We start from the raw sequence: 23,592 nt of genomic DNA, 5'->3' as shown, positions 1-23,592 counted from the left end.
AAAATATCTTCAGTCTGACGGACCTAATGACTGTTTACAATCATTGGACAGACCGAAGATGTTTTCTTCCCGCGGTAAGTTACTGCGTCATCAGAGAGAATTGCAGTAAATTAGCAGAATACAGAATACAAGGTCGCGCTGAGGCTCACTTTGTTTGTCTCTTTGTGAGAGTCTTCAGAACAAATGAGCGTAACAGCACACATAAACTCAGAAGAAACACTCACCACGCAAAAAAAAAAAAAACCATTCAAAACACCTACAGAGTGCACGCATTACGTGAAGTCTAGTGCATGTGCGCATTTACAGTGCACTCTTTCACTGCATGGTTCAGTCTATTAAAATGCATTCAGAATGATCACAAATTCAAGACATGGGGGCAGAAAATGTGTATATTTATACCACGTCTTATAGTTAATCAATTTCACACGGAAGAGTGCCTTTTTTTTCCTCCAAAAATTACCATATACAAATGTAATATTGATTTGTTCACAACAGTTCAATAAACTAGATGTTTTATTAAGAGACTTACGTTTTAGAAACCATATTGCCTGTTTTTGCACTATTTCGCCAACAAAAATAATTCCAAACAGTTTATTCATAACATGATATAGTTAAATAACACCATGACAAGTGAGCTATTTTACTCAATATTCTCACGACGCAAAAAAAAAACAAATATTCAAAACACCTACAGAGTGCACGCATTACGTGAAGTCTAGCGCTCTGCCTGATCACTGCATGATTCAGTCTATTAAAATGCATTCAGAATGATCACAAATTCAAGACATGGGGGCAGAAAATGTGTATATTTATACCACGTCTTATAGTTAATCAATTTCACACGGAAGAGTGCCTTTTTTTTCCTCCAAAAATTACCATATACAAATGTAATATTGATTTGTTTACAACAGTTCAATAAACTAGATGTTTTATTAAGAGACTTACGTTTTAGACACCATATTGCCTGTTTTGCACTATTTCGCCAACATAAATAATTCCAAACAAAGCCACAGCGCTGTTTTGCATCTCTGAGCAACATGATGATGTTTTGTTCCTGAATGAATCAACCGTTTAAATGATTCGGCTCACGCCTTCTTTCTTTGCATGCACATTTGGGCGGCATTATGCAAATATTTCCACATAGTGAGGTAGATATGTGCGGGCGTGTTAGAACGAGCCATTTTAGGGGGGCGTGGCAGAGTCTTAACTTTGATAAAGAATATCTCTTTGGTTTTGAGACTTTAGTCTTTGCAACTTCAGGGATCTTATCTATGCACAATCAGTTTGTAACACTCCAAAGAGAAAGGAAAACTTGAAATCGCATCATATGACCCCTTTAACTTGTTCATGTCTGTAGAAACCCTGTTATAGGCTTCTGTCCCTTTAAGACCGATTGCACGGATACAATATAATGATACACATGCGATTTTTATTTTATTTATTTTTCTCCACTGTTTACGTTCATATAAGGCATAACCGACTGTTTATGAGAATATTTGCTGAGACGGGGATTTTGAGATCATTTTGTGTAAATGTATCCGTTCAAGCTCGAGGAGACACGAAGGGGTAATCAATTCTGTGTTCCCGTGCTGTCTGAAACGCCGCTCTCTGTGTGCGCGCTTTGAGTGAGTGTGCACAGAAACAGCGTGCGAGTACCGAATTGAATTCTCCTTCGCCTCTTCATGCGCTTCAGTGGTTTAAGTCAAGTCACCTTTATTTATATAGCACTTTATACAATACTGATTGTGTCAAAGCAGCTTTACAGTGTCAAACAGGAAAATAGTACAATAACACAGTCATTTTTCCAGCTGAAGTCAGTTCATTGATGATTCAGGGATGTCATTATCCAGTTCAGCTCTCTTCCAATAGTGTCTGTGCAATCAGTCAAGCCTCCCCAACTAAGCAAGCCAAAGGCGACAGTGACAAGGGTTCTCCTCTGGCCAGACGAAACCAGTTTAAAATGCTTGAATGTTTAAATTGGCAACACATGCAAATGATCAGCTACGATCCATTTCATCCCTACAAGCGAGTGAACAACGTGAATGAAGGAAGGAATTTCATATCACTATTCAAGACAGCCCATCAGGCAGGGCTCTTAATGACTTAATGAAACGGAATAATACAAAAATACATTTTGGTAGCCCGACTGGAAGATACAATAGCCCCGGGATGTTGGGCTACCGATTTTGCGAGAACTGCCATTGTATTTAAATCTGTACCAAGAATAAGAATACTGTGGTAGTACCACAGACAACATTGTCTGAGAGCTCAGGACAGGTTTTTACATATAACTCGAAACAGTTAGATATCAGAGTGCATGTGTATTAAATAAAATGCTTATGCTTTCATATTTCCTTCATGTGGGTTCAACCCTTTCTTGCCCGCAGTCACTTATGTTCCTGGTCAGAGACTGGAGTTTCCCCTACGAGTACAAATATGGGTTTAAGGGAGGAAGTGATTTCTTGGACAAACGTCTGCAAGTATGTGACTAAGAATGATACTCATGTTCGGTATGTTCAGTTGTGTGTGCGTTTGTCTGTAGTGATATCTCTTTTATGTGTTTGTCTGCCGGTGTTCAGGTGAAGCAGACTCAGCATGAGGAGCTCCAGACAGTGAGAGAGCACATTCACTCCTGTTTCACCTCCATTTCCTGTTTTCTCTTACCACACCCTGGCCTGAAGGTGGCAACAAGCCCTGCTTTCTCGGGACAGCTGTGTGGTATTAGACTTTATTCATGTTTTAATACACCTATTACCTAGGGATGGGCACAAATACCAGAGCATTTAATAGTGCCAGCTAGGGCTACACAATTAATCGAATTTCTAATCGCAATTACAATTATGGATGCCACAATTACGTAATCGTTCAAAACGGCAATTAATCGTTATTCTGCGTGCTTAAGATGCGTTTTTTTCTCTCCACACGTTATCTTAAGGGTTTTTCCCATTATTTTAATTTTAGTTTTATTATAACATTATAATACCATTCATATTTGTACTTTTTTATAATTTAAAGAAGAAACCAATCCGATGTTTAGTTGACATTTGAGGCTTAATACTATAGAAAAGCACTAAAGGTTTTTCAGTTAGCCTAGAGTGTTTTCAGCTTGTTTATTTTCATATAAAAATACGGCATGCAGTTGCATAAAACAATGGTATAAAAATCGTTCAATGTAAGTTGTGATAATTGTAATTAATAATCGCAATTACAATTTCAAGGGAATAATTGACAATTATGATTTTGGTCATAATCGTGCAGCCCTAGTGCCAGCGAAGATCCGTCTTGAAAACACCATAATTTTATTTATTTTTTTTTCAACTTCAAAAAATATTTGACACCAATTTTGTGATTTCACAGCACTTTGATCAAAGGGCCCATCCCTAATTGTGCTGGTACATATCCACACAAATATTACATACACTACTGAAAATTTGGGGTTAGTAAGATGTTTTTTATGTTTTGGAAGAAGTCTTTTACTGTATGAAATATATATAATTTAAAATAATTTTCTAGTTCATATATTTGAAAATTTAATTTATTCCTGTGATTTCCTTATGAAATCATTCTAATACGCTCATTTGGTGCTCAAGAAACATTTCTTATTATCACCGTTGAAAACAGTTGTGCTGCTTAATATTTTTATGGAAATCATGGTACACTTTCAGGATTATTTGATTAATAGAAAGTTCAAAAGAACAGAATACATTTGAAATAAGAATCTTTTGTAATATTTTAAATGTATTTTATTGTCACTGTTGATCAATTTAATGCATCCTTGCTGAATAAAAATGAGTTAGAAAAAAAAATCTTGCTGACCCCAAATCATAGTACAGTAGTGTATATTTGTCAACTCTCCACTTATTCTTTGCATCCCTCATTGTGGGTTTCATTTTCTTTTTAATATTGCATTTTCAGTCTCTCTTTTTATGCTGCCATTCTTGTTATGTTGTGTTAACGTATTCTAACTCTCTCTCTAACAATCACTCCTTCTGCCTCTCTCAGATGTGGCTCTAGAGTTCAAGGAACAGTTGCGAGAACTCCTTCCCAATCTGCTGAAGACTGACGAGCTGGCTGTAAAAGAGATCAGTGGGAATAAGGTGACCTGCAGGGGCCTGCTGGAGTACTTCAAGGTGAGCTCACGCCTGGCTTATGATCATCTTGATTTTTATTTTGTTGAGCAGCATTTAAAAATATATATATTTCACCAATCTGTCAGGCATATATCAAGATATATCAGGGAGAAGATCTTCCACAGCCTAAATCCATGCTAGAGGTAACAATGCAGTTTTACGGTTATATGGTATTAATTTGTGACCTGTCACAAGATGTCATGTTGTTGAATTAATGTCTTGACTCATTCAGGCTACAGCAGAGGCCAATAACCTTGCGGCTGTGGCGTCATCTAAAGACCAGTACTACAAAAATATGGAGAAGGTCAGTATGTTACCTGGAATGTGTTACACACTCATCATATATACAATAAGAAGTACAGGTTAATACATAAAGTTGCTGAATGAAACATTAGTAATAATTCGTAATAAACGAGAGAGACACAACATTGTCACTAATACATTCTGTGCAAACTTTTTACATTTGCATTGGCATGTGGTTGCCAAACCTAATATCCATTTAACCTTTTATATGATTTCCTTTTTATTTATTTTTCACACATTCCCCCTCACTGCTAGGTGTGTGGTGGAGATCTGCCTTATGTGGCACCTGACTCACTGGAGGAGAAGCACCGTTTTATCCTGCAGGAGGCCCTTCATCTCTTCTCCAGCACTAAGAAGATGGGTGGGCGGGATTTCTGTTACCGTTACCAGGAACAGTTGGAAGCAGAGCTAAAAGAGCTGTGGGAGTCCTTTAGCAAACACAACGAGGTAACAGTAATGTGAAAAAGAATCGATAAAATTAATGTGTGAAAAATATTTCAAAACTTAGCGGATTTTATCATTTTTTTTGTACTCATGCTGTCTTTTCAGTCCAAGAATGTTTTTAGTGCTTTCCGGACACCTGCAGTGCTGTTTGTCCTGGTCTGCCTCCTGTATGTGCTGTCAGGAATTTTGTTCTTCATTGGCCTGGAAACTATTTCCTTTGCATGTGACTGTGTAGTTGGTCTGGCCATGATTGCTATGCTGACCTGGGCCTTTATCCGGTACTCTGGCCAGTACAGAGAAGTAGGCACAGCCATAGACCAGGCTGCTGGAGTAATACTAGAGCAGGTAAAAATATTCCTTTAATGCCAACACTTTTTCACACCACTGTATATATATATATATATTTTTTTCTTTTAAATAAAGATTAAAGATGTACCTAAGTTGTCAATTCAATTTTTTTATTATTTTTTTTCCAGGCCACAGATGTGTTGAACAAGACAAGAAGCCAGAGTCAGGTGGCTGCACAACAGAAGAAGACAAGATAGCTTCTCAATCATACAGAAAATGCCAGAACAAGATGTAAACTGCACAGACGCGACCTATACTATGTTACCAAATAATGCACATCTCCAAACATAGCACTTAAACTTCTACTTCTTATACAGGTTGACTGATTTGGTCAGAATATCTTAAAGCAGATTTTTAAATATCAACACAAATATGAATATAAGACCAAATATCACAAACCAGCAGCTGGTATTTCAGGGACAGGTATGGATTTAGCACAAGGGCTAAACTCTCCACAGAGCTGCATTGATACGTTTACAGTTGTTCATTCCAGTACAGCCAAAGACATCCTCCATAGCAGGTCAGGGTCGTGTAACTCTTAGATTGCACTTGTGTTGTACTCTGTAGACATGTTATCTGTTTGTTCTCTTTAGCCATGAATACCTTTGCACATGAACTGCCCTTACTTCATTAAGGCTTAAGCTTGATAAGATATTTAGTATTAAAAGTGTAACTACACTATATTATGTGACTTTTGCAAGAGCTTTGTTCTATGATCTTTGTACCAATTTGTGGCCTTCTATGCATTCCATTTTTCTATCTTGTACATCCATGTTTGATTTAAATGGGAAGTTCTGTCAGCAAGCTGTTTCACTTGTATTGGGTTTCGTAATCGGGGTAACAAACATATATTATTGCAGCCCAATGTTCTTAAGTGCTGGACTGGTTCTGTTCACTTCTTCTTAACTGCTGGCATGTTGTTCGGTGTTGAAAACCATCCTGAAAATGTCATTAAGTTGGATTGAAAGTTCAAGTATTGATAGAAAAGCTAATATCAATTATTCATTGTGCACTATTCTGTAATCAGGTTCATATTTGCATATCATATTAGTAAATGCCTGATTTGGTTCTGTTATTTGAGTGGTTTGAGCACTGCTGCGTCTTACGACTTTCCATTGTAATTTTTGTCAGGTGACATTCCTCTTATTTCATGTATGAGGTGGTGGTGAAATGGTATACCTGGAGAATTCTGTTTCCAGGCATATGAGAGTACCTGAAAGCATTTTTTTCAGGTTTTTAAAGACAATGAAAATATGCATATGCCCCCTAATGCATGTCTGTAATGTGTATTTGTGGCGTTTTTCTTCGTTGCATTCCTCCAGAGCCTCAGCTGGGGGGCTTTGAATGTGTTGCCTTAATTTTGTTTCAGTCGAGTGGACCTGCCTCAACTGACATACCAGAGATCATTCTCTATCATTTTCACGGTTACTTTATATATCCCAAAAAATAAAGCTATAAGCATGCCATATACACTGATGGGTCTTGTTTGTATACAGTTGAAGAGACGTGTCAACGTTTGTACACTAGGTGTCGGCATTGATTTAAACGAAGAGGACATTTCAGTGAGCACCGTGGCCACGTTTTGAACATCCGTTCATTTCCAAGAGTCTACAAATGAACAAAAGCGAGCAAACGGAATTTTTAATTCACACAACGTTTGTTTCACTTAAGACAGTAAAGGATATTCTGTCCTATTTGGTCAGCGGAACGTGTTGTTCCTTTGCCGTTTCGTCCTTGTACACCGCTCCCTCTAGCGCGCGCTGTGTGAATTGTTCCTATAGAAATGAAATGCCCTTCTTTCCTTATATGGCGATCGGAGTCGCGAGCCGCCTGGTGTGCGCAGCTTTGGCTGAAGCGCGCTCACGACTGTCACCATTTGCTTCCTTATTTGGAAGCGAGTTAAGCGAACCTTAAAAAGGGGCCGAGACAAACACAAAGGGTTAGGCTCAGACAGCAGCGTGCCCTACGAGCCACTAACGAATATTGCTATTGGTGTAGTATGTGTTTCGGTGCAGAATTGAGTAGTATAACAGCACCGTCCATCATGTCACGTTACCATGTATGGGGCAGAAACCTCCATCACAAGAATCTCCCGAACCGGTCTAAATGATGAATATGTAAAACGTTAATTAATTTATAATAATCATATATATATACACGACCATACGTTTGTGCCAGTGTGCTACTAACAACAGTGAATATATATTTCACTATGCCCAAGTCCGTTTGTATAGAGCCCAGAACTCCAGATCCCATAACACCTCCATAAGCGCGTGACATGGACGCTCGTTCCCGTCTGCTGCGCGGCCACGCGCAAAAGGGCGCGCCCGAGTGTTGTATCAAGTGCGCGAGACCGAAGGACTGCATCACAGCTCATTCAATTCCTGTCCAGACGCCGACTAGCAAAGACAACCATGGTATGTCTACATTTAAATAACAACTAATACAATTTACGGCTAGTTTCAACGTGTTTGAAGGGTTTAATGACTAGGTTGTGGGCTTTATTGTGATTAAGTAAGTTAATCTGTGAATCAAATCTGCCCCTCAGCCGACTAATAGCTGCAGGCTATGTTAAGTGCCGTGACTTTTGAGAAAACCGCAAACCGATATTCGTTGGTTCTCGTGGCAGTGTTTGTATTTATAAACATGTACGATCAATCTCGCGGTTCTCGGTGGTTTGATTGTCCGTGGCCTTCAGCTAATTCGGATGCGATGAGATTGACAAAAAATGAGACCCAAAAACAACTGGCGCCATTTCCCCGCTCAGCCTCCTTTATTTCTGTGAGTCCAGGCCCAGGAAAGGCCTCGCTGCTTTTTATCACACACTCCCTACAGGCCCCATCGCCCCACATACGGTCACATCGCACGGGGAAATTAGAAACGAGCTGTGACTAAACCAATGACCGCGTGTGTGTTTAACTGCGTTTTTCACCGGCCGGATGAAGCGCTTTCACGACTCTGTCCTTTGTCTGATCACGGCCATCCGTCAGAAAACACCATCGCTCGCACCAGAGGGGCTGCGGGCGTGTGTAAAAACGTCGATGATTCATTTTTTGAGGCCGAATCCTCGCGTGCTTGTAGGACGCAGTAATTTTGCGGATATTTGGAATCCGTCAGAAAACACCATCGCTCGCACCAGAGGGGCTGCGGGCGTGTGTAAAAACGTCGATGATTCATTTTTTGAGGCAGAATCCTCGCGTGCTTGTAGGACGCAGTAATTTTGCGGATATTTGGAACACACGCACGAACACTGCAATCGTGGCCCCACCCTAATTCTTAATGCACAGATGGTGTTGGTTTCTTTCTTTGACCAAAAATAAACTCGACTGGGAACCTGTTAGGTAGCTTACAACTCGATTTCAGCCGAAATATTAAAGTATTTGCGCTGAGTGGAAGCAAACCAAGTTTGAAATCCGTTACTTGTGCATTTGCATATCATCAGGCTGCGTGTGCACGACAAACGTTACACTCTTCCTGGTTGGACGTAACGTTGATGAAGCATCGCCTAACTTGATTGTTGAGGGGAAATGGTGTTCGTACCGCGTGTAGGTTGAAGGAAATGCCGGTTCCGGTGCGACCAGTCTCGGTCGAGAGGACAATATGCGATGTTAAATCTCTCTTTGAGAGAGAGGCATGTGACCGAACTCCTTATACAATAGCTTTTCTTCATTTGAGGACACGAGACGTCACATTTACTGTATGCTCACTCATTTCTCACTGTGGGTTTCACTTCTCGGTGAACGTGGATGATTTACTCGCAGCATTAGTGTCCTTGTACTTTGCACTTTATTTTGCACTTTAATCTTTTGATACTAGATGACAGATGAGGGTGGGAACGCCTTGTTTTGTTGCAGAAGATCTAGAATTTGCTCTTTCAATCTTGTGATTTTAAAGAAACATCCATGTATTGCCTTAAAAGGCTTTTTAGCCAAAACAAGGATCCCATGATCATAAAGACTGGAAAGGTCGTGGTAGTTCATTGGTCAAAAGGTGTGGGAATCCTAATTCTCTTTTGGGCCTTCAGTGCCCCATTTTTTGTGAGTGTGTTGCGTAATGAGGCATCTTAACACGTTCCTTTCATTCACACCTTAAGCAAACCCGGTTCCACCCATTAGACTTACGTTTCCTGTAAGTGGGCCATTTTAGCATATACCCCGCTAGGCTCTGTGTGTCCACGTTTTAACATGTCCTCATATGCTATTCAGAAGCTGGATACTAGAGACACTAGAGAACTCAAGGTTCAGGTTTCTAGCCTTTTTAAAGGGTTTTCTCATTGCTCACAGTAGAATCTTAGGAACTGAAATGTTGAATGCCTGGTTATGGCAATGCAGCATGAGTCACTGATCCTCGTTTCTAATGGAAATCAGAGGACCTGCGTAGGTTTATGGGACTGGTGTGACTGAGGCCATTTTGATTTTTCACAGAAGAATCATTGTTTTGTGATCTAAAGCTGTGCACCAGCTTTGTATGGCATGACTCTTATAGCATCTACATCGATTGAGTAATTTTATACATATTTAATGCTCCTGCATCAGACTATCAGTACAAATCACATCAGCTCTTATGAGGAAGTGGCCAACCTTGCCTCTGTTCAAATGTGTTCGAGCATATCGGACACCATATCTGAGGTGTCACGTGACTTGGAAAGAATGAGGCCTTGTTCAAATCAGCCTTTTTTTCTTAAACTTACAATATTGATATTTAAGTTCTTTTTGCCTTGATTCCCATTTCACTGCCCTAAAAGTGTGCTGTCCTGTTTCTCCTATGTCAGGGTTTTTGTTTAGTCACTTACTGCCATCTCGCATGGAAAAACCTGCCGGCCTAGTAGTTTGGATTCAGCCTAACAAGGTCCAGATATAACCATCCAGTTTTGTCAAAAGGGCAGCCAGTTTAGCTAGAACAGACAGTGTTATTTGTTTAAAAATCCCATTCATTCACTCATTCTGACTTTGCACCCACACATTCACACATCCTTGCTCATCAGCTCACTCACTTTCCTCTATTCAAACGGGCCCTCCATGTGACCTTATCCTGTGTGTGTGTGTGTGTGTGTGTGCGCGCGCTCACAGGCCTCCGGAGTTACAGTGGATGAGAACGTGTTGACGATCTTCAATGACATGAAGGTCCGCAAGGCTTCTGCCAATGAGGAAGAGAAAAACAAGAGGAAGAAGGCTGTTCTCTTCTGCCTGAGCGAGGACAAGAAGCATATCATCATGGAGGAGGGCAGTGAGATCCTGCAGGGAGATGAAGGAGATCCCTACCTTAAGTTTGTCAAGATGCTTCCTCCTAATGACTGTCGCTACGCTCTCTATGATGCCACTTATGAGACTAAGGAGACCAAGAAAGAGGACCTGGTTTTCATTTTCTGGCAAGTCTTAAGAGCGTCTGCATGCGATTCATTTAGATCCCAATCCTGTTCCTGGAGATGTGCCTTTCTGCAGACTTCAGTTCCAACCCTGTTCTGATACACCTGTCTATAACTATCAAGTGTTCCTGAAGGTCTTCATTAGCTGGTTTGATCAGGGTTGGAGCTGAACTTTGCTGGAAGGTACATCTCCAGGAACAGTATTGGGGGCCCCTGATATAGACTTGTCAAATTCTTGCATGAATCACATGATCTGATCTCCTGTTGTATTGCACAGGGCCCCAGAAAATGCCCCACTCAAAAGCAAGATGATATACGCCAGCTCCAAGGATGCCATCAAGAAGAAGTTCACAGGTAATGCTAAAAATGATATTAAAAAAAAAAATTCTTGTATAATTAAATTTTGCTGAACTCTCTACTGAACTGTATATAAATGACAAATTATGGTTAATAAAACTAAAACCATAAAACATGTTTGTTGAAATAAATTAACTGAAATGTATGAACTTAATTTAAAATCTGAGAAAAATATAGATGCCTTTAACAAAAAATATTAAAAACACATGCACAAGTTTTTAAAAGTTAAACTGAAATTTTATATGTAAAATAAATGTAAAATATTAACTATAATAGTAGCAGAATGATACTAAAATAAATATGAACTAATTGAAATATGCATGCAATATTTTATTTGTATGATAAATTATGTAAATCTGAGAGTTGTAACGTTTTGTCCTGTCTTGTTTCACAGGTATCAAGCACGAGTGGCAAGTGAACGGTTTAGAAGATATCAAGGACCGAAAGACCCTTGCTGAGAAGCTCGGGGGAGCGTCAGTGGTGACTCTCGAGGGCAAGCCTCTGAGTGATTGAGGCTGACACATTTCAGGGGTTAGCTGTTCATTCAGACATGGGTGGGGCAGATGGGCCAGCACGACTGTTTGTGGGCCACGGGGTGGGTTAATGCGGGTAGGGAGGGTTGGGCGAAAGTGACAGTTTCCAAACTCCACACATGACGAAAGATGTAGGCTGTCATTCCAGTTCACACATACAATGATCAAGAACAAAAACATAAGAGAAAAAAAGATCTTAGAAGACAAAAACCAAGGATGATGATTATAAAAACAAAAGTAATATAACTGTAAATGTGTACTGGCAGGTTTTCGTTCTTTCTGGGTTCCATTAGATTGTTGAAAGGAAAGACTGAGACAGCAGCCGTTACAATTCAGCTATACAACATACTATTTGTTCTTAAGATTACATTTTTTTTTTGTTTTTGTTTTTTTTGGGCCAAAAGTCTAGTTAAGTTTTTCTAAGTATGTGTGTTGGATGGTAGAGTATGAAGACTAGGTTGTAGTACAAAATTTACTACAAAATCTCACGTTATTGGACCATTCTGGGAACACAATTTACTCTCCCCTTCCCTTTTTTGTTTTATTTTGTGCTCACTAGTCATTTTAATGATTCCTTCCGATTTAAATATTTCCAAATGTAATTCAAAACTATGGCACTGGTGTCAAGAAATTGTACACATTCCTTCTACCTGTAAAATCTGGGACCTAGTGGGTGAGCGGTCTGTTGATGAATCGGATTGAGTGGATTGATGGACACGTATTAAGTTTAGATGGAGCGATATATTTGGTTAGCCTGTGTACAGAGGTTTGATGGATATTGGTCAGTGGATGTTTTGTATCGTCTCCTTATCTCTAATAAAAAAAGCACTAAACAACTGCAGTGTTGCAACTGGTTTGTTTCTTCATGTTTGGCAAATCCTCTGTGTGAGGGCCGTTTTATTTTTTTTTTATTTTTGTTTTGCCCCAAGGTGAATCTAATTTGCTCTTTATCTTAGAATACTCATTGATCTTTTATATTGGTTTATAGATATTTGCTTATATTTGTGTGTGGATATTCTGCATTTGTTGCGGTTTTATCAGTGGTTTATGCACTGAAATATGTGATGGTTTGCAAAATTCATAAAGTTTCAAATGGATCCTAACAAAAGACTGCTTTCTCATCCTCCCTATGGATTTGATGGGTGACTGTTGGAATGCAACTGTGGAAATATAATATTATCAAACTGCCCTTTGATCATGTAGTTCAGTAGATTACAAGCTAATAAGAATAGCCGTTATATAATTATGATTTCAAGATAATGGCATCAAACTGCTGAATATCAACTACATTCAAAACTGTTAATAAAAATGCAGTTCCTTAAAACACACTTCACTGAGTCAACTCCTGAACAGATCAATTTTTTAAATTGTCAAGTCCAACATCTCACTCCTGCTGGCACTTAAAAGAACCAAAGCCATCTACAAGATAACACAATGCGTATTGGGTCTATTCACTGATGAATGACAAAAAAAATGTAGGACTGTACCCGTATCCACTTTAGAATAGTATGTAGAGGGTTAATGTAGTACTATTCAACCCGAAAATTAACCTATTACTAATCAGAAGCAGCTCAAGAAATAAAATAACTGAAAAACATTCTCATACATTATTGAACAAAACCTTTCAGTAAAAAAAGGGATTTCTGTGAACAGTTTAGATTGACCAATGAATAAATGAAGTGTGTGGTACGCTAGATCATTTGTTCTTTTAAAAACAGTTACTGGACAGTTTGACCTATTTTAAAGCACTGAGCTTCTGCAATGCTGCTGAATGACGTGATCACGTCAGTATAATCGCTACTGACTGAAGCGTAAGCACTACTGCTCAGCCATGTTGTGAAAGACTCGATGAAAGATGTACGTGAACCAGTGGAGGGCAGTAGAGATTCATTTCAAAACCCCGCTGAAAAAAATGAACCTTCCACCTTCCTGTGCTCAACTACAATCTGAAATTTTCCTAGCATATTCCAGTATTTTTGAGATTATGAATTAACAAACCACAAGCTAGCAGTAGCTACTGCAGCATTGACCTCGCACATTTTTAGTAACAAATAAAAGTGTTACTGTACAAGTAATGACAGCAAAAACAAGACATTTACGTTTATTAAAATAAAAGCTTTTAAAAAATATAATAATAATCATTTACCCCACAACATTTCTCTTAGTTTGTGTCCAGTCTTTATATTACTCCAACATAAAAGAACAGTGAAAATAATTTCGCAGTAGATACTGTAGTTACCAATATGAGGTCTTCATCTGTCTTGGAAATTAGTATGTAACCGTAGAAGAGTGACCTATATTCATAGTGCCAAATGAATGCATAAACAAGATTTTGTTTAGAATCCATTCTTTAAATATATATACTTTCAATTTAAACACCCATACTACATCTCACAGTCATCGATTTTTATGTTAATCATAAATCAGAAAACATAAAAATAGTATACTTAGCAGACCAAACAGATGTGCAGGTATGGAAAAGAAGTAAGCATAGCCCTTTTGCATCTACTTTTAGTCAGCAAATAAACTCTGTGCATGTTAATCTAGCATTAACCAAAACCCAAGTGATGAGATGTAAGAAAACCTGTCTCCATCCCAAATCTACTTTCTAAAAGTGCAAAGAACAGTTTGAAGCATTTATAATGTGTAATCTGAACAAAGCAAGGCTGTGGAGAGAATCATATAACTGAGATCAGATGTCTACTTAACATTGGCAAAGACTCGACAAGATAAATCTACTGTGTTGTAGGACTCAAAGTCTAAATCTATGCGTAACATTGCCAGTATAGTGAGCAAAAACTAAAGGTAGTGGTTAAACAAAGTTCCAGTTCAACCCATGTGAGTGATCGAAGCCTGTGGGTATCGAGCTACCAGCCATGGACCTTCTTTCTTCTCAGATTCAGTAGCCACACCCGTAAAAGGACTGTAAAGTGCCTTTTCCAAAATCAGGCATGTCATATTTTGTCCACTGATTTGATATTGTCCCATTCCTCTGTCATACTTTCAGTCCTGACTGCAGTCCACCTTATTTCCATGAACCCAGTAACAGATCTGAGCAAACTTCAGCGGAGTGAAGCGAACAGCCACATTGTAGTCGCGATTCTCGCCATTGATTTCCAGCCACTGGTGGCCCGAGAAGATCCCAATGACCTTGCGCTCCCAGCGCTCTAATGTATCATCCCACACGCGTCCGTAAACACCAGAGCCGCTCGCTCCAGGGCGGGCATCACAGTGCTGATAGATCAAATCGTTGGACTCATCCACCACAGGACAAAAGCGGTACACGAGTTCCCCAGGCCGGTCACTGTCAAATCCAGAGAAGTGGATGCGTTTACCAGCCAAATTGTCTGAGGAGGGTGCCACTGCCAGTCGCATGAAGGGACGCCGGTGAGGCCAGCGCAACTCTAGAAGTGCGTAGTCAAAATCCATGCTGACCTCTTGAGGACCTTGAATCCAACCTTTAGGAACCCGGGTGCGTTTAACTCTCACCCAGCGCACTAAGGGTTTCTTCACGGGAGCCTGACCCGGCCTTGTACCGTTAACAGACGGAGGGATTAGAAAGCCCACCCTGAGCTTCCTCGCTCCCTTGACGTAATCCTTCCCATCATGCACGCAGTGGGCTGCGGTCAGGACGTGCTGCTGGGACACCAGAACTCCAGTGCAGCCGGTGGAGATGCGGACGGCTGTGGAGAACGGGTAGTCCAGAAGGAAGTGGTCACCACGGATGTTAAATCGCCCATCTGAACCGTAGATCTGGCGTTTTAGCCGCTTACGTCTGAGAGTGGTTACTTTGGGCTGCCTGAAAGGAAGTTCAGTGTCATTTTCTTCCAGGTCAACAGTGGTTAAAGTTCGCGAGCCATCTGCATAAAGAGTTTCGAAAGCTATGTGCTCTTTATCAGTGTCTTCTCTTTTGCGGTAGCAGCTCTCGTTGCAGTGGGTAGTGAAGTCCAGCTGAGCTTTGGAACTGAAGCGGGAGCGGGACAGCGGCAGGGTGGCATGAGGTATCAGCAAGGGGAGGTGGACGTGGGACTGATGACGAGGTTCTCTCACTGAAACTGAGCTGGGCAGGAGGAGTAGGAAAAGCAGGCCAATACAGCAAGGATGGGCCAGACCCAATCTCCGGTTTGGCACCATAGCTGAGAAGTATGCAACCTAAAAGCAAATACAAAAATATATGCAAGCATGAAATAAAACTCAAGATGTTCTCCATTTTGCATATTTAAGGCTAAGGAAATTTAATGCTGAGTGTTTAATCCTAAAATTTTGGTTCTTTATTGGCATTTATGGTTCCATGAAGAACCTTTAACAAAAGGTTCTTTATATAGTGGAAAAAGGTACTTCAGATTATTACAATTTTGCACACTAAAGGCTGGAATACACTACATGACACAATTTTCAAACACTAGGCATAATACATTTTCCATCTTTGCAAATTGTTACAGAGAAAAACTGAGCATCACACACTTCAAGTCTTGTTCCTAGACATGACAAATCATTTGCTGCCTGCAATAGTATGTCAAACAGTTTGCCAAGAGTAGTATTGGAAAAACACTACTTTTACAGAGTCTCTGGAGTATGCATTTAGTGAACACCACCCCATGAAGCTATAGGAGAAAAGTTGTGAATAACAGTGAAGCGACACGATTAATGCTGGTAGGTCACGTGATAGTAACAACATGATGGATGTAGTATGTCCGAATTTCATTCATACTACCCATATTCATACTATATAGAATGTACTTTTTTTAAATGGTTGTGAAGTTAGTTAACTAAATGTTAAACAAAATTTTGTACCTACTAGACAACATGTGATTTTGGATGCAAGCATTGTGTTCTAAAATTCACTCAAAATATCTTCTGAATGGATGGAATCATAGTCTGAAGCTAAAATTCTAAGTGAAACCTGTCAACACAAGTTTGCAGACTGGCTATGACATTCGACAACTAGTATCAAATGTACATGTGGGCAAAAGTCATATAGATCACTTCGGCCTTAAGGAAAAAAAGGATTCTTTTAAGAACTTTACTGAAAGGAACCCAAAATCATTCTTTTATGGCATCGTGAAAACTCACTTTTGGAACATTTATTTTTTAAGAGTGTTGGTGACAACATTCTTGAGCAACTATAGATAAGTGCAGTGCATTTTGGTCAGAATGCTCAATAAAAAAAGACAAAAAAATAAAGGTAATAACCCATAGAGTCTGAAGTATCCTAAAGATTGAAAGAGTTTGATTAAAGATAAAAATCCTCTAAAACGATGTCAGACATATCCTTATAACTTTAAAAAGAAATTAATTTTTTCATTTAGCTGGCTATAATCTGTTTAATAGTACCAGTGGTTTTGTACATCACACTTAACACCCACTGGCCTGTAAAAATAAAGTTTGTATACTAACTGCTGTCACCCCCTTTTTGTGTAGAATAAATCAGCTTTTTCTGAGTGTACAATTGACTACACCACTGGATTTATAATATAAAAACTGAGCTCAACACTATACTTATTTTATTATAGCTTAGAATTTTATTATAACTATTTTCAATTTATGATTGCCAAATACGTGCCTTGCCTATTCATCTTTAAAGGGGTCATATGATGCTGCTAAAAAGAACATTATTTTGTGTATTTGGTGTAATGAAATGTGTTTATGCGGTTTAAAGTAAAAAAGAAGCGGATATCGTCCTCTTTTGGAAGACCAAACAAAGTAGTTTCGCTTTCACAACAAAGCACACAGAGTCTTCACGACATGGCGGCGGCGGCAACAACAATACAACAGTGAGACTAAAAGTTATGCCTTCTTTCTTTGCTTGAACATTTGGGCGGCGTTATGCAAATCTTCCCACATAGTGAGGTAGATATGTGGGGGCGTGTTAGAACCAGCCGTTTTAGGTAGGTGTGGCTGACTCTGAACTTTTATAAAGAATATCTCTTTGGATTTGAGACTTTAGTCTTTGCAACTTTACAGATCTTCTTTATGCACCAAGAGCTTGTAACACTCCGACGTAAAAGGAAAAATTGAAATCGCATCATATGACCCCTTTAAGTTACAATCTGGGGGAAAAAGCATCAATGCACGACGCACATAATAGTCTATTATAAACATAGGCGTAATACAAATGACTAGAGTAGTCCTAGTATTAAGGGACGTTATAATCTGCTCCATTCATCATGGACACCCATGTGGGACACCTGGGGAACAACCTGTTTCCCACAACATCCCTTTGTCCTGAAACCCCCCCCAATCTCGTCTTTTTTGTTGTTGTCCTTCACATCATGAATGAACGTTCAACCAACCCTATCCACGCCTTGCGTTGTTAAAATCAAGGAAAACAAACTCTGTTTACCTACCCTCACTTTCCCATTGCGGCTGTACAAACCAACAACTGCAATGTACTTGGGCAAAAAAGACTGCTAGGAGGTAGTATTCCAAATCTACACAAACTAAGCATTTTATATTGGGAAGACGCCTTTAAATAAATTGTATTTCTGTAACTTGTAATGTTTGGAGGCATCTCAATTAAAACGAGAGTTTAATAATACGTACAGCAACACGAGCAGCAGTTTTTGACCCGTGCGCCACAGCTTTACGCACACTCTCTGTGACGAGGAAATGAAACAAAACAGCTTAAAAGAAATCCGTTAACCGATGATACTTAACTTCAAGCTGTAATCTAAATCCAAATCACAGGTTCTTCTCCTGAAAGTTCACCGGGTATCCCAGTCTCCAGGTTTACTCCCATCTCCACTGTGAAGGTTTGCGCTGGAGTGCGTGACAGCTCCGCCAAACATACACAATCCTTTTAACCGCCTATCCTTTCTTCAAATACCGATTCTTTTCAACGGCCCTTATCTCATCACATCAGACAGCATACTTGCCTTCCGTTGAATGGTGTAGTGCAAAACTGAAGTCGTCCAAGCCCAATAACCGAGGCGCCTCCCCGCGTGGTCCTAGTGCCGCCGCCGCCGCAGGGATAAAGGCAAAGATGGTGCGTCCAAAAGCAACATCTATGTGTGAACAGTCTGATACTTCTTCAGTACTGTACTTCCTTCTGCTCTCAATCGTTATTCTTTAAATGTAATGACAAACCTTTCTGCTAAAAGACCATATATTCTGGGCATCCCTTGGCACACATTAAAATATTCTTGCAGGTGTTATTAAGCTGTCTAACATAGGCTAGAGTCAAGGCAAGCATGTCTTGAGGATATACATTCCTTCTCACTTCAGTTAAATCACACTACATGTACTGTGCCACTCAAAGCAAGTGTAAGCACATGTGCATGTGTTTAGGTAACTGTTTTAGCATGTATTGCTTATTATGACTCCTTAAAGCTACCTATAGGTGTGACTAATCTTAAGTGTTATGGGTTAAATGGGTTAAAATGACCAATTGTTAGAGGGTTGGTATTACAGGAGGACACATTCCAGAAATACTTGGGTGTGTTGCAGTCGTGATGGCGTCCTGCATAATGCAAGCTTGAATATAACCTTCTGACCTTGATCTTCCTCAAGCACTCACACCACTTGCCCTAAATTGCACAAAGCACTTCGGAAAGCCCTCAGTCAAAAGATTTCCATTTCTAAGATGCATTGCACAAAACAAGGGGCCTTAATGCCTAAAATACACAGCTTTGCGTGCGTAGCAAAGGAAAAAAGAGATTAAATTGCCTTTGTTGCTCAAGTGCATAAAAAGCATATCAAATCATATCACTTTTGCTCAACTAAACAAGCCATACAATCGTGTGCCAAAGTATGCTAGCCTGCAGCCTTGGAGTTAAAATGATAATTGTGAGACAAAAAAAAAAAATAAATAATAGTGACATTATGAGATATAGAGTCACAATTGCGAGATTCAAAGTCAAATTTCAAGAAATAAAGGCACAGAGATGTAAAGCCACATTTGGGAGATATAAAGTTGCAATCACTTTTTTATTCATTTGTATTTTAAGGCTTCCATACTACGGTTAATCTTAGTATATAACTAGATCTGCTTCATTTCCAATACAAAAGATTTTTTCCACAACACCCCAGGGCTGTTCACTCAGCCTGTGGTTTTGCACCAGGATAAGGAATGTTTGAAGTCTTGTAGGGGCTCTGGAAGTCTGTAAATGTCTAATACCATAGCAAAACACTGTTCAGTGATGGTATCATGTACTACATTGAGTGTCACGGTGGGTGAGCAAGATTCTGTTGACGTGTGCTGGCTCTGACACGTGGTACACATTGTGTGTTTCCTGCCCTCTTTCTCCAGGTTTTCTTTCAGACACTTCCAGACATATATCTTATTTAACATCACAAGCCACCAGAGACTGAACTGGGTATCATTCTAGCTGACAAGCCACTGATATTTGCTAAGCTCTTTCACGGTTAGTGATAAGGGGTTAGGACATTGGAAATGCAGCCTAAAGCTCATTCACTCGACAGGAATCTGCTACCTTGGACAATCCCCAGATCGCTTTACAGTGGGACTCTTGTTCTTGACCTGTCCTGGCTTCATGCCTCATGGAGGGAGGTGGGGCCGTGAGGAGGGGCCTTTGAAAGTGTGTCCATTCCTCAAAAGCTGATCTTTTATCACCTCCAGCTCCAGCTCGAGTCCTGTGCCTCTGTGGCCTTTTCTCTATTCACTATAGGCTGTCTAGTTTCAGAACAACTGATTCTTGTCTTCTCTTCTTTAGAGTTTTTTTTTTTTTTTAGACAAACAGAAAAGCCTTTTCTACAGGAACACTGGATCATTTGCTGTAGCTTGGCTTTGATCATTTGCTGTAGCTTGGCTTTGAAGCTCATAGTTAATGGAAAAGGGGAAATTCTTCCACTAAAGGAAGCAAAACAAGTCAATGCAGAGGACATTAGGTTTCCTTCACAGACATACACACAACTGTTATGATATGATGCTTCAGTACAAAGCCACTGAGGTGTATATTTTGAAGCAGGGTATTGTGGCATTTTTCAGTTGGTGCCGGTGTGGACTGACAGTGAAAAACTTGTATGAGCTTCTTTATTCAATAAAAAACTCAGTGACCAGCAAAGTCTGATTTTCGAACAACAGACTCTTTTTGGTGAATCACAAACACTCATGAATCAGTTGGAATAGATTCTCAATTTGAATCATAATGTCCAACTCCATGAACCAAGCACTGATATTATTGTATTTATGACCAATGAGACCCAATTAGTGTAAATATTGACATATTGTTCACATACCAATTTAAACATAAAGACAAAAATAAAGGAATCAATTAAAATATATACCACCCAATTTTGTTCTTTACTTTTCCTGAAATGTATTGCTGAAACAATCCCAGAACTCTTAAGGAATCACAGTTGGAACCAGAATCATTCAGTTCTTTATGATTCCCATCTCAATTATAAGTGACTAACAGATAATGTATATGGGGGAGAGACGATAGCAGACTTTTTGTCTTGAACTGTAAGCTGAGAAGCCACAACAGCTTGAAGAGTATTCAATAACAGTCCTTTTTAAGGGGCCATGCTTTCTTCTCTGCAAAGGAATAAAGACCAAGACCTATTCAGTGGCACTCCTATTAAATGCACTGTGAATGTATGTATGAACTCTGTGTTACATATATAGGTGTGGTTAGTGCACAGCTTCATATCTATTATAAGGTGTCCCATTCTCTCCCAACCCCTAATTCCCATTAGACTGAGGCTCAGTGTACAGTAGCCATCCAAGCAAATATGTATTGTTAACAAGATCAGAGACTCCCTCTGTTCTCTTTAATCCATTAATTGACTTTTGGTTCGACCCAGTGATTTGGACTCACAACAGCGGATAAAGCTTTTCATAACAATCGTCATTGTGCTTGACTCACTTCCACAGCATACTGTCAATCAGACTGCAATATGGGGAAAGATGAAATAATGTGTGCATGGACTACTTCTTCAACAAGATCTTATGTTAAAATGAATGCAAAAAATAAATAAAATATTTTTTACACGCAACGTAGTTTCTCGCTTAAAATGAGTTCATAAAACTACATGCATGATAATTATAAAATGGCAAAAATTGTAACACACTGAATTAAACATGAAATTAAGTAGAAAAACTGAAATAGTATTTTCTTGTAAAACATTTAAGGAATAATTGATGACAGGCCGTTGAATTATTAGAAAAATAATGCACACCCGAGGTGGTGATCCGCCCACGATGTGTGTATTATCTTCTAATAATTCAAAGGACCCGAGTCAATTATTCTGCATAGCCTATACTACGGTTACCACACCTCAAATATTGTTCAGATGTTGTATTTCAAGACATTCGTCAGGTTTTTGTCCTTAAAATGCTCTTCTGTGCAGGATTAATTTCCTAAGCGGTCAAGACCTGCCGATTTTGTGCTTCCCCTCCTCATCTCGCAGGCTCGCTCTCCCCAGGAGCTCCAGAGTGGTATAAATGCAGCTCTGCTTCCCCACAGTATGAGCTCATTCCCAACTTGGCAGCTCAGAGGAGTGAGCGGAAACTCGACACGAAAACACATCATTTGCAAAAAGAAGTCGAGGAATGCAGAACAAAATATTCTTATCGCAAAAACATTTATAAGGAGCATGTAACTGGCTCCAAGCACCGGGTTGCCCGGTTTTGTTGAAATAAAACATTATTAATAAGGACTTTTCCTAATCCTTGAACAACTTTGTAATGATAAGCTGCTATCATGTTTAAGAGCTCAGCCATACCAATAACTGAAACTAATTTTTGGTCATTAGAAATCTTTTGAAAAGTAGTTCCAGATAATTACTATCATAGGCTGTGTGCTAAAATCCAGAGTTTTTAACTAAATGACGTTTTTAACTAAGAATGACAGTTCTTATTTTGATTAATTTGTCCATTTAGGAACATATGCTGGTTAGGTATGTTTTGACGCTAGGATGCTGGTTTAAGCTGGTCCTTTGCTGGTTTATGCTGGTCCTTTGCTGGTTTAAGCTGGTCCTTTGCTGGTTTATGCTGGTCCTTTGCTGGTTTAAGCTGGTCCTTTGCTGGTTTATGCTGGTCCTTTGCTGGTTTAAGCTGGTCCTTTGCTGGTTTATGCTGGTCCTTTGCTGGTTTAAGCTGGTCCTTTGCTGGTTTATGCTGGTCCTTTGCTGGTTTAAGCTGGTCCTTTGCTGGTTTATGCTGGTCCTTTGCTGGTTTAAGCTGGTCCTTTGCTGGTTTAAACTGGTCCTTTGCTGGTTTATGCTGGTCATGTGCTGGCAAAGGACCAGCAAAAGGACCAGCATAAACCAGCAAAGGACCAGTTTAAACCAGCAAAGGACCAGCTTAAACCAGCATCCCAGCGTCAAAACATACCTAACCAGCAAATGCTGTTTTTTTCAACAGGGGTGGCATCCACTGTGCTGACATGGTGGAAATGAAGGCATTATTACCGTACTGGAAAATGATTGTCCACATGGTGAAATATGAAGCCAAGAAAAAGAGACATGTTGCTGAAGCAAACTTCTGTCTGCAGCAGAAATGTCTTGCTTCTTGCAGTCTTACATAAATGTTTCTTTTTCCCATTACAGTAGCTGTGTAACAAAAAACACATTTCACCCACCACTTAAAGCAATAGCTCACTCGAAAACATTTTGTCATCATTTACTCTGTTATTTCATCCTGTATTTAGAAATATGTTATACATTCTGCTCGTTTCTGTAAAAACAAAAGCGTGCGGCCATTTACAAGCTTAAAAAATGATTAAAAAAAGCACCTTTATAATAAAAGTGGTTCAGACGACTTGTACACTAATATTCCAAGTCAAAACATACTTTGAAAAATATCTAATTGTTTTAGCCACTCATTTCTTATTTCTTCTTTTGTGTTCTGCAGAAGAAAGTCATATAGGTTTGGAAATGATATATGGGTAAGTAAATGATCATTTTTGATTTTCATGTTCATTCACTGATAATCTGTCCATCCACTGAACATCTCAAATGTAATTTACATTACAGTATATTCAAACTTACCATATATACAATAGACAACTGTTGTGTGCACTACAGCATACCTGAAAACAAACAAACACATGATTATAGATTTGTTCGTTCATGACGTAACGTGGCCAAGTATGGTGACCCATACTTGGAATTAGTGCTCTGCATTTAACCCATCCAAAGTGCACACACA

The 23,592-nt window shown here is 39.4% G+C and overlaps 3 protein-coding genes across 4 annotated transcripts in view; 2 read left to right on the top strand and 1 right to left on the bottom strand.

Moving 5' to 3' along the window:
• LOC107661399 (atlastin-3-like) overlaps window positions 1-6,724 on the top strand; it is an 18,883-nt gene extending 12,159 nt beyond the window's left edge. Inside the window, exons 7-14 of the mRNA XM_016450964.1 lie at window positions 2,388-2,480; window positions 2,580-2,718; window positions 4,003-4,130; window positions 4,217-4,273; window positions 4,363-4,434; window positions 4,689-4,880; window positions 4,983-5,222; window positions 5,354-6,724. Coding sequence (XP_016306450.1) covers window positions 2,388-2,480; window positions 2,580-2,718; window positions 4,003-4,130; window positions 4,217-4,273; window positions 4,363-4,434; window positions 4,689-4,880; window positions 4,983-5,222; window positions 5,354-5,422 — 990 coding nt within the window. The 3' untranslated portion in view covers window positions 5,423-6,724. The remainder of the gene's footprint in view (window positions 1-2,387; window positions 2,481-2,579; window positions 2,719-4,002; window positions 4,131-4,216; window positions 4,274-4,362; window positions 4,435-4,688; window positions 4,881-4,982; window positions 5,223-5,353) is intronic.
• Window positions 6,725-7,526: 802 nt separating this feature from the next.
• LOC107661397 (cofilin-2-like) lies at window positions 7,527-12,317 on the top strand. The gene is made up of 4 exons (XM_016450963.1): window positions 7,527-7,642; window positions 10,295-10,593; window positions 10,868-10,944; window positions 11,342-12,317. The coding sequence occupies exons 1-4, from the start codon at window positions 7,640-7,642 to the stop codon at window positions 11,458-11,460; spliced, it is 498 nt and encodes a 165-aa protein (XP_016306449.1). The 5' UTR covers window positions 7,527-7,639; the 3' UTR covers window positions 11,461-12,317.
• Window positions 12,318-13,295: 978 nt separating this feature from the next.
• On the bottom strand, window positions 13,296-22,286 carry LOC107661430 (serine protease 23-like). Of its 2 annotated transcripts, XM_016451005.1 has the most exons (3): window positions 22,283-22,286; window positions 18,137-18,150; window positions 13,296-15,632 (listed from the first exon to the last, which is right to left on the bottom strand). In XM_016451005.1, the coding sequence occupies exon 3, from the start codon at window positions 15,612-15,614 to the stop codon at window positions 14,484-14,486; it is 1,131 nt and encodes a 376-aa protein (XP_016306491.1). In that variant the 5' UTR covers window positions 15,615-15,632; window positions 18,137-18,150; window positions 22,283-22,286; the 3' UTR covers window positions 13,296-14,483. The 2 variants fall into 2 exon arrangements, with proteins under 2 accessions (XP_016306491.1, XP_016306490.1); XM_016451004.1 differs by lacking the exons at window positions 18,137-18,150; window positions 22,283-22,286 and adding an exon at window positions 18,356-18,490.
• Between the last annotated feature and the right edge of the window lie 1,306 nt (window positions 22,287-23,592).

The sequence above is a fragment of the Sinocyclocheilus anshuiensis genome, unplaced genomic scaffold, assembly GCF_001515605.1.
Source record: "Sinocyclocheilus anshuiensis isolate Anshui unplaced genomic scaffold, SAMN03320099.WGS_v1.1 scaffold635, whole genome shotgun sequence".
NCBI classification, from domain to species: domain Eukaryota; kingdom Metazoa; phylum Chordata; class Actinopteri; order Cypriniformes; family Cyprinidae; genus Sinocyclocheilus; species Sinocyclocheilus anshuiensis.
This window is presented reverse-complemented; position numbering and strand designations above follow the sequence as displayed.

Coding starts and splice junctions, on each gene's coding strand:
- LOC107661430 (XM_016451005.1), bottom strand. CDS start 15,614: ATGGTGCCAAACCGGAGATTGGGTCTGGCCCATCCTTGCTGTATTGGC.
- LOC107661397 (XM_016450963.1), top strand. Junction 10,594..10,867: donor GACCTGGTTTTCATTTTCTG/GCAAGTCTTAAG, acceptor TGTATTGCACAG/GGCCCCAGAAAATGCCCCAC. Junction 10,945..11,341: donor CATCAAGAAGAAGTTCACAG/GTAATGCTAAAA, acceptor CTTGTTTCACAG/GTATCAAGCACGAGTGGCAA.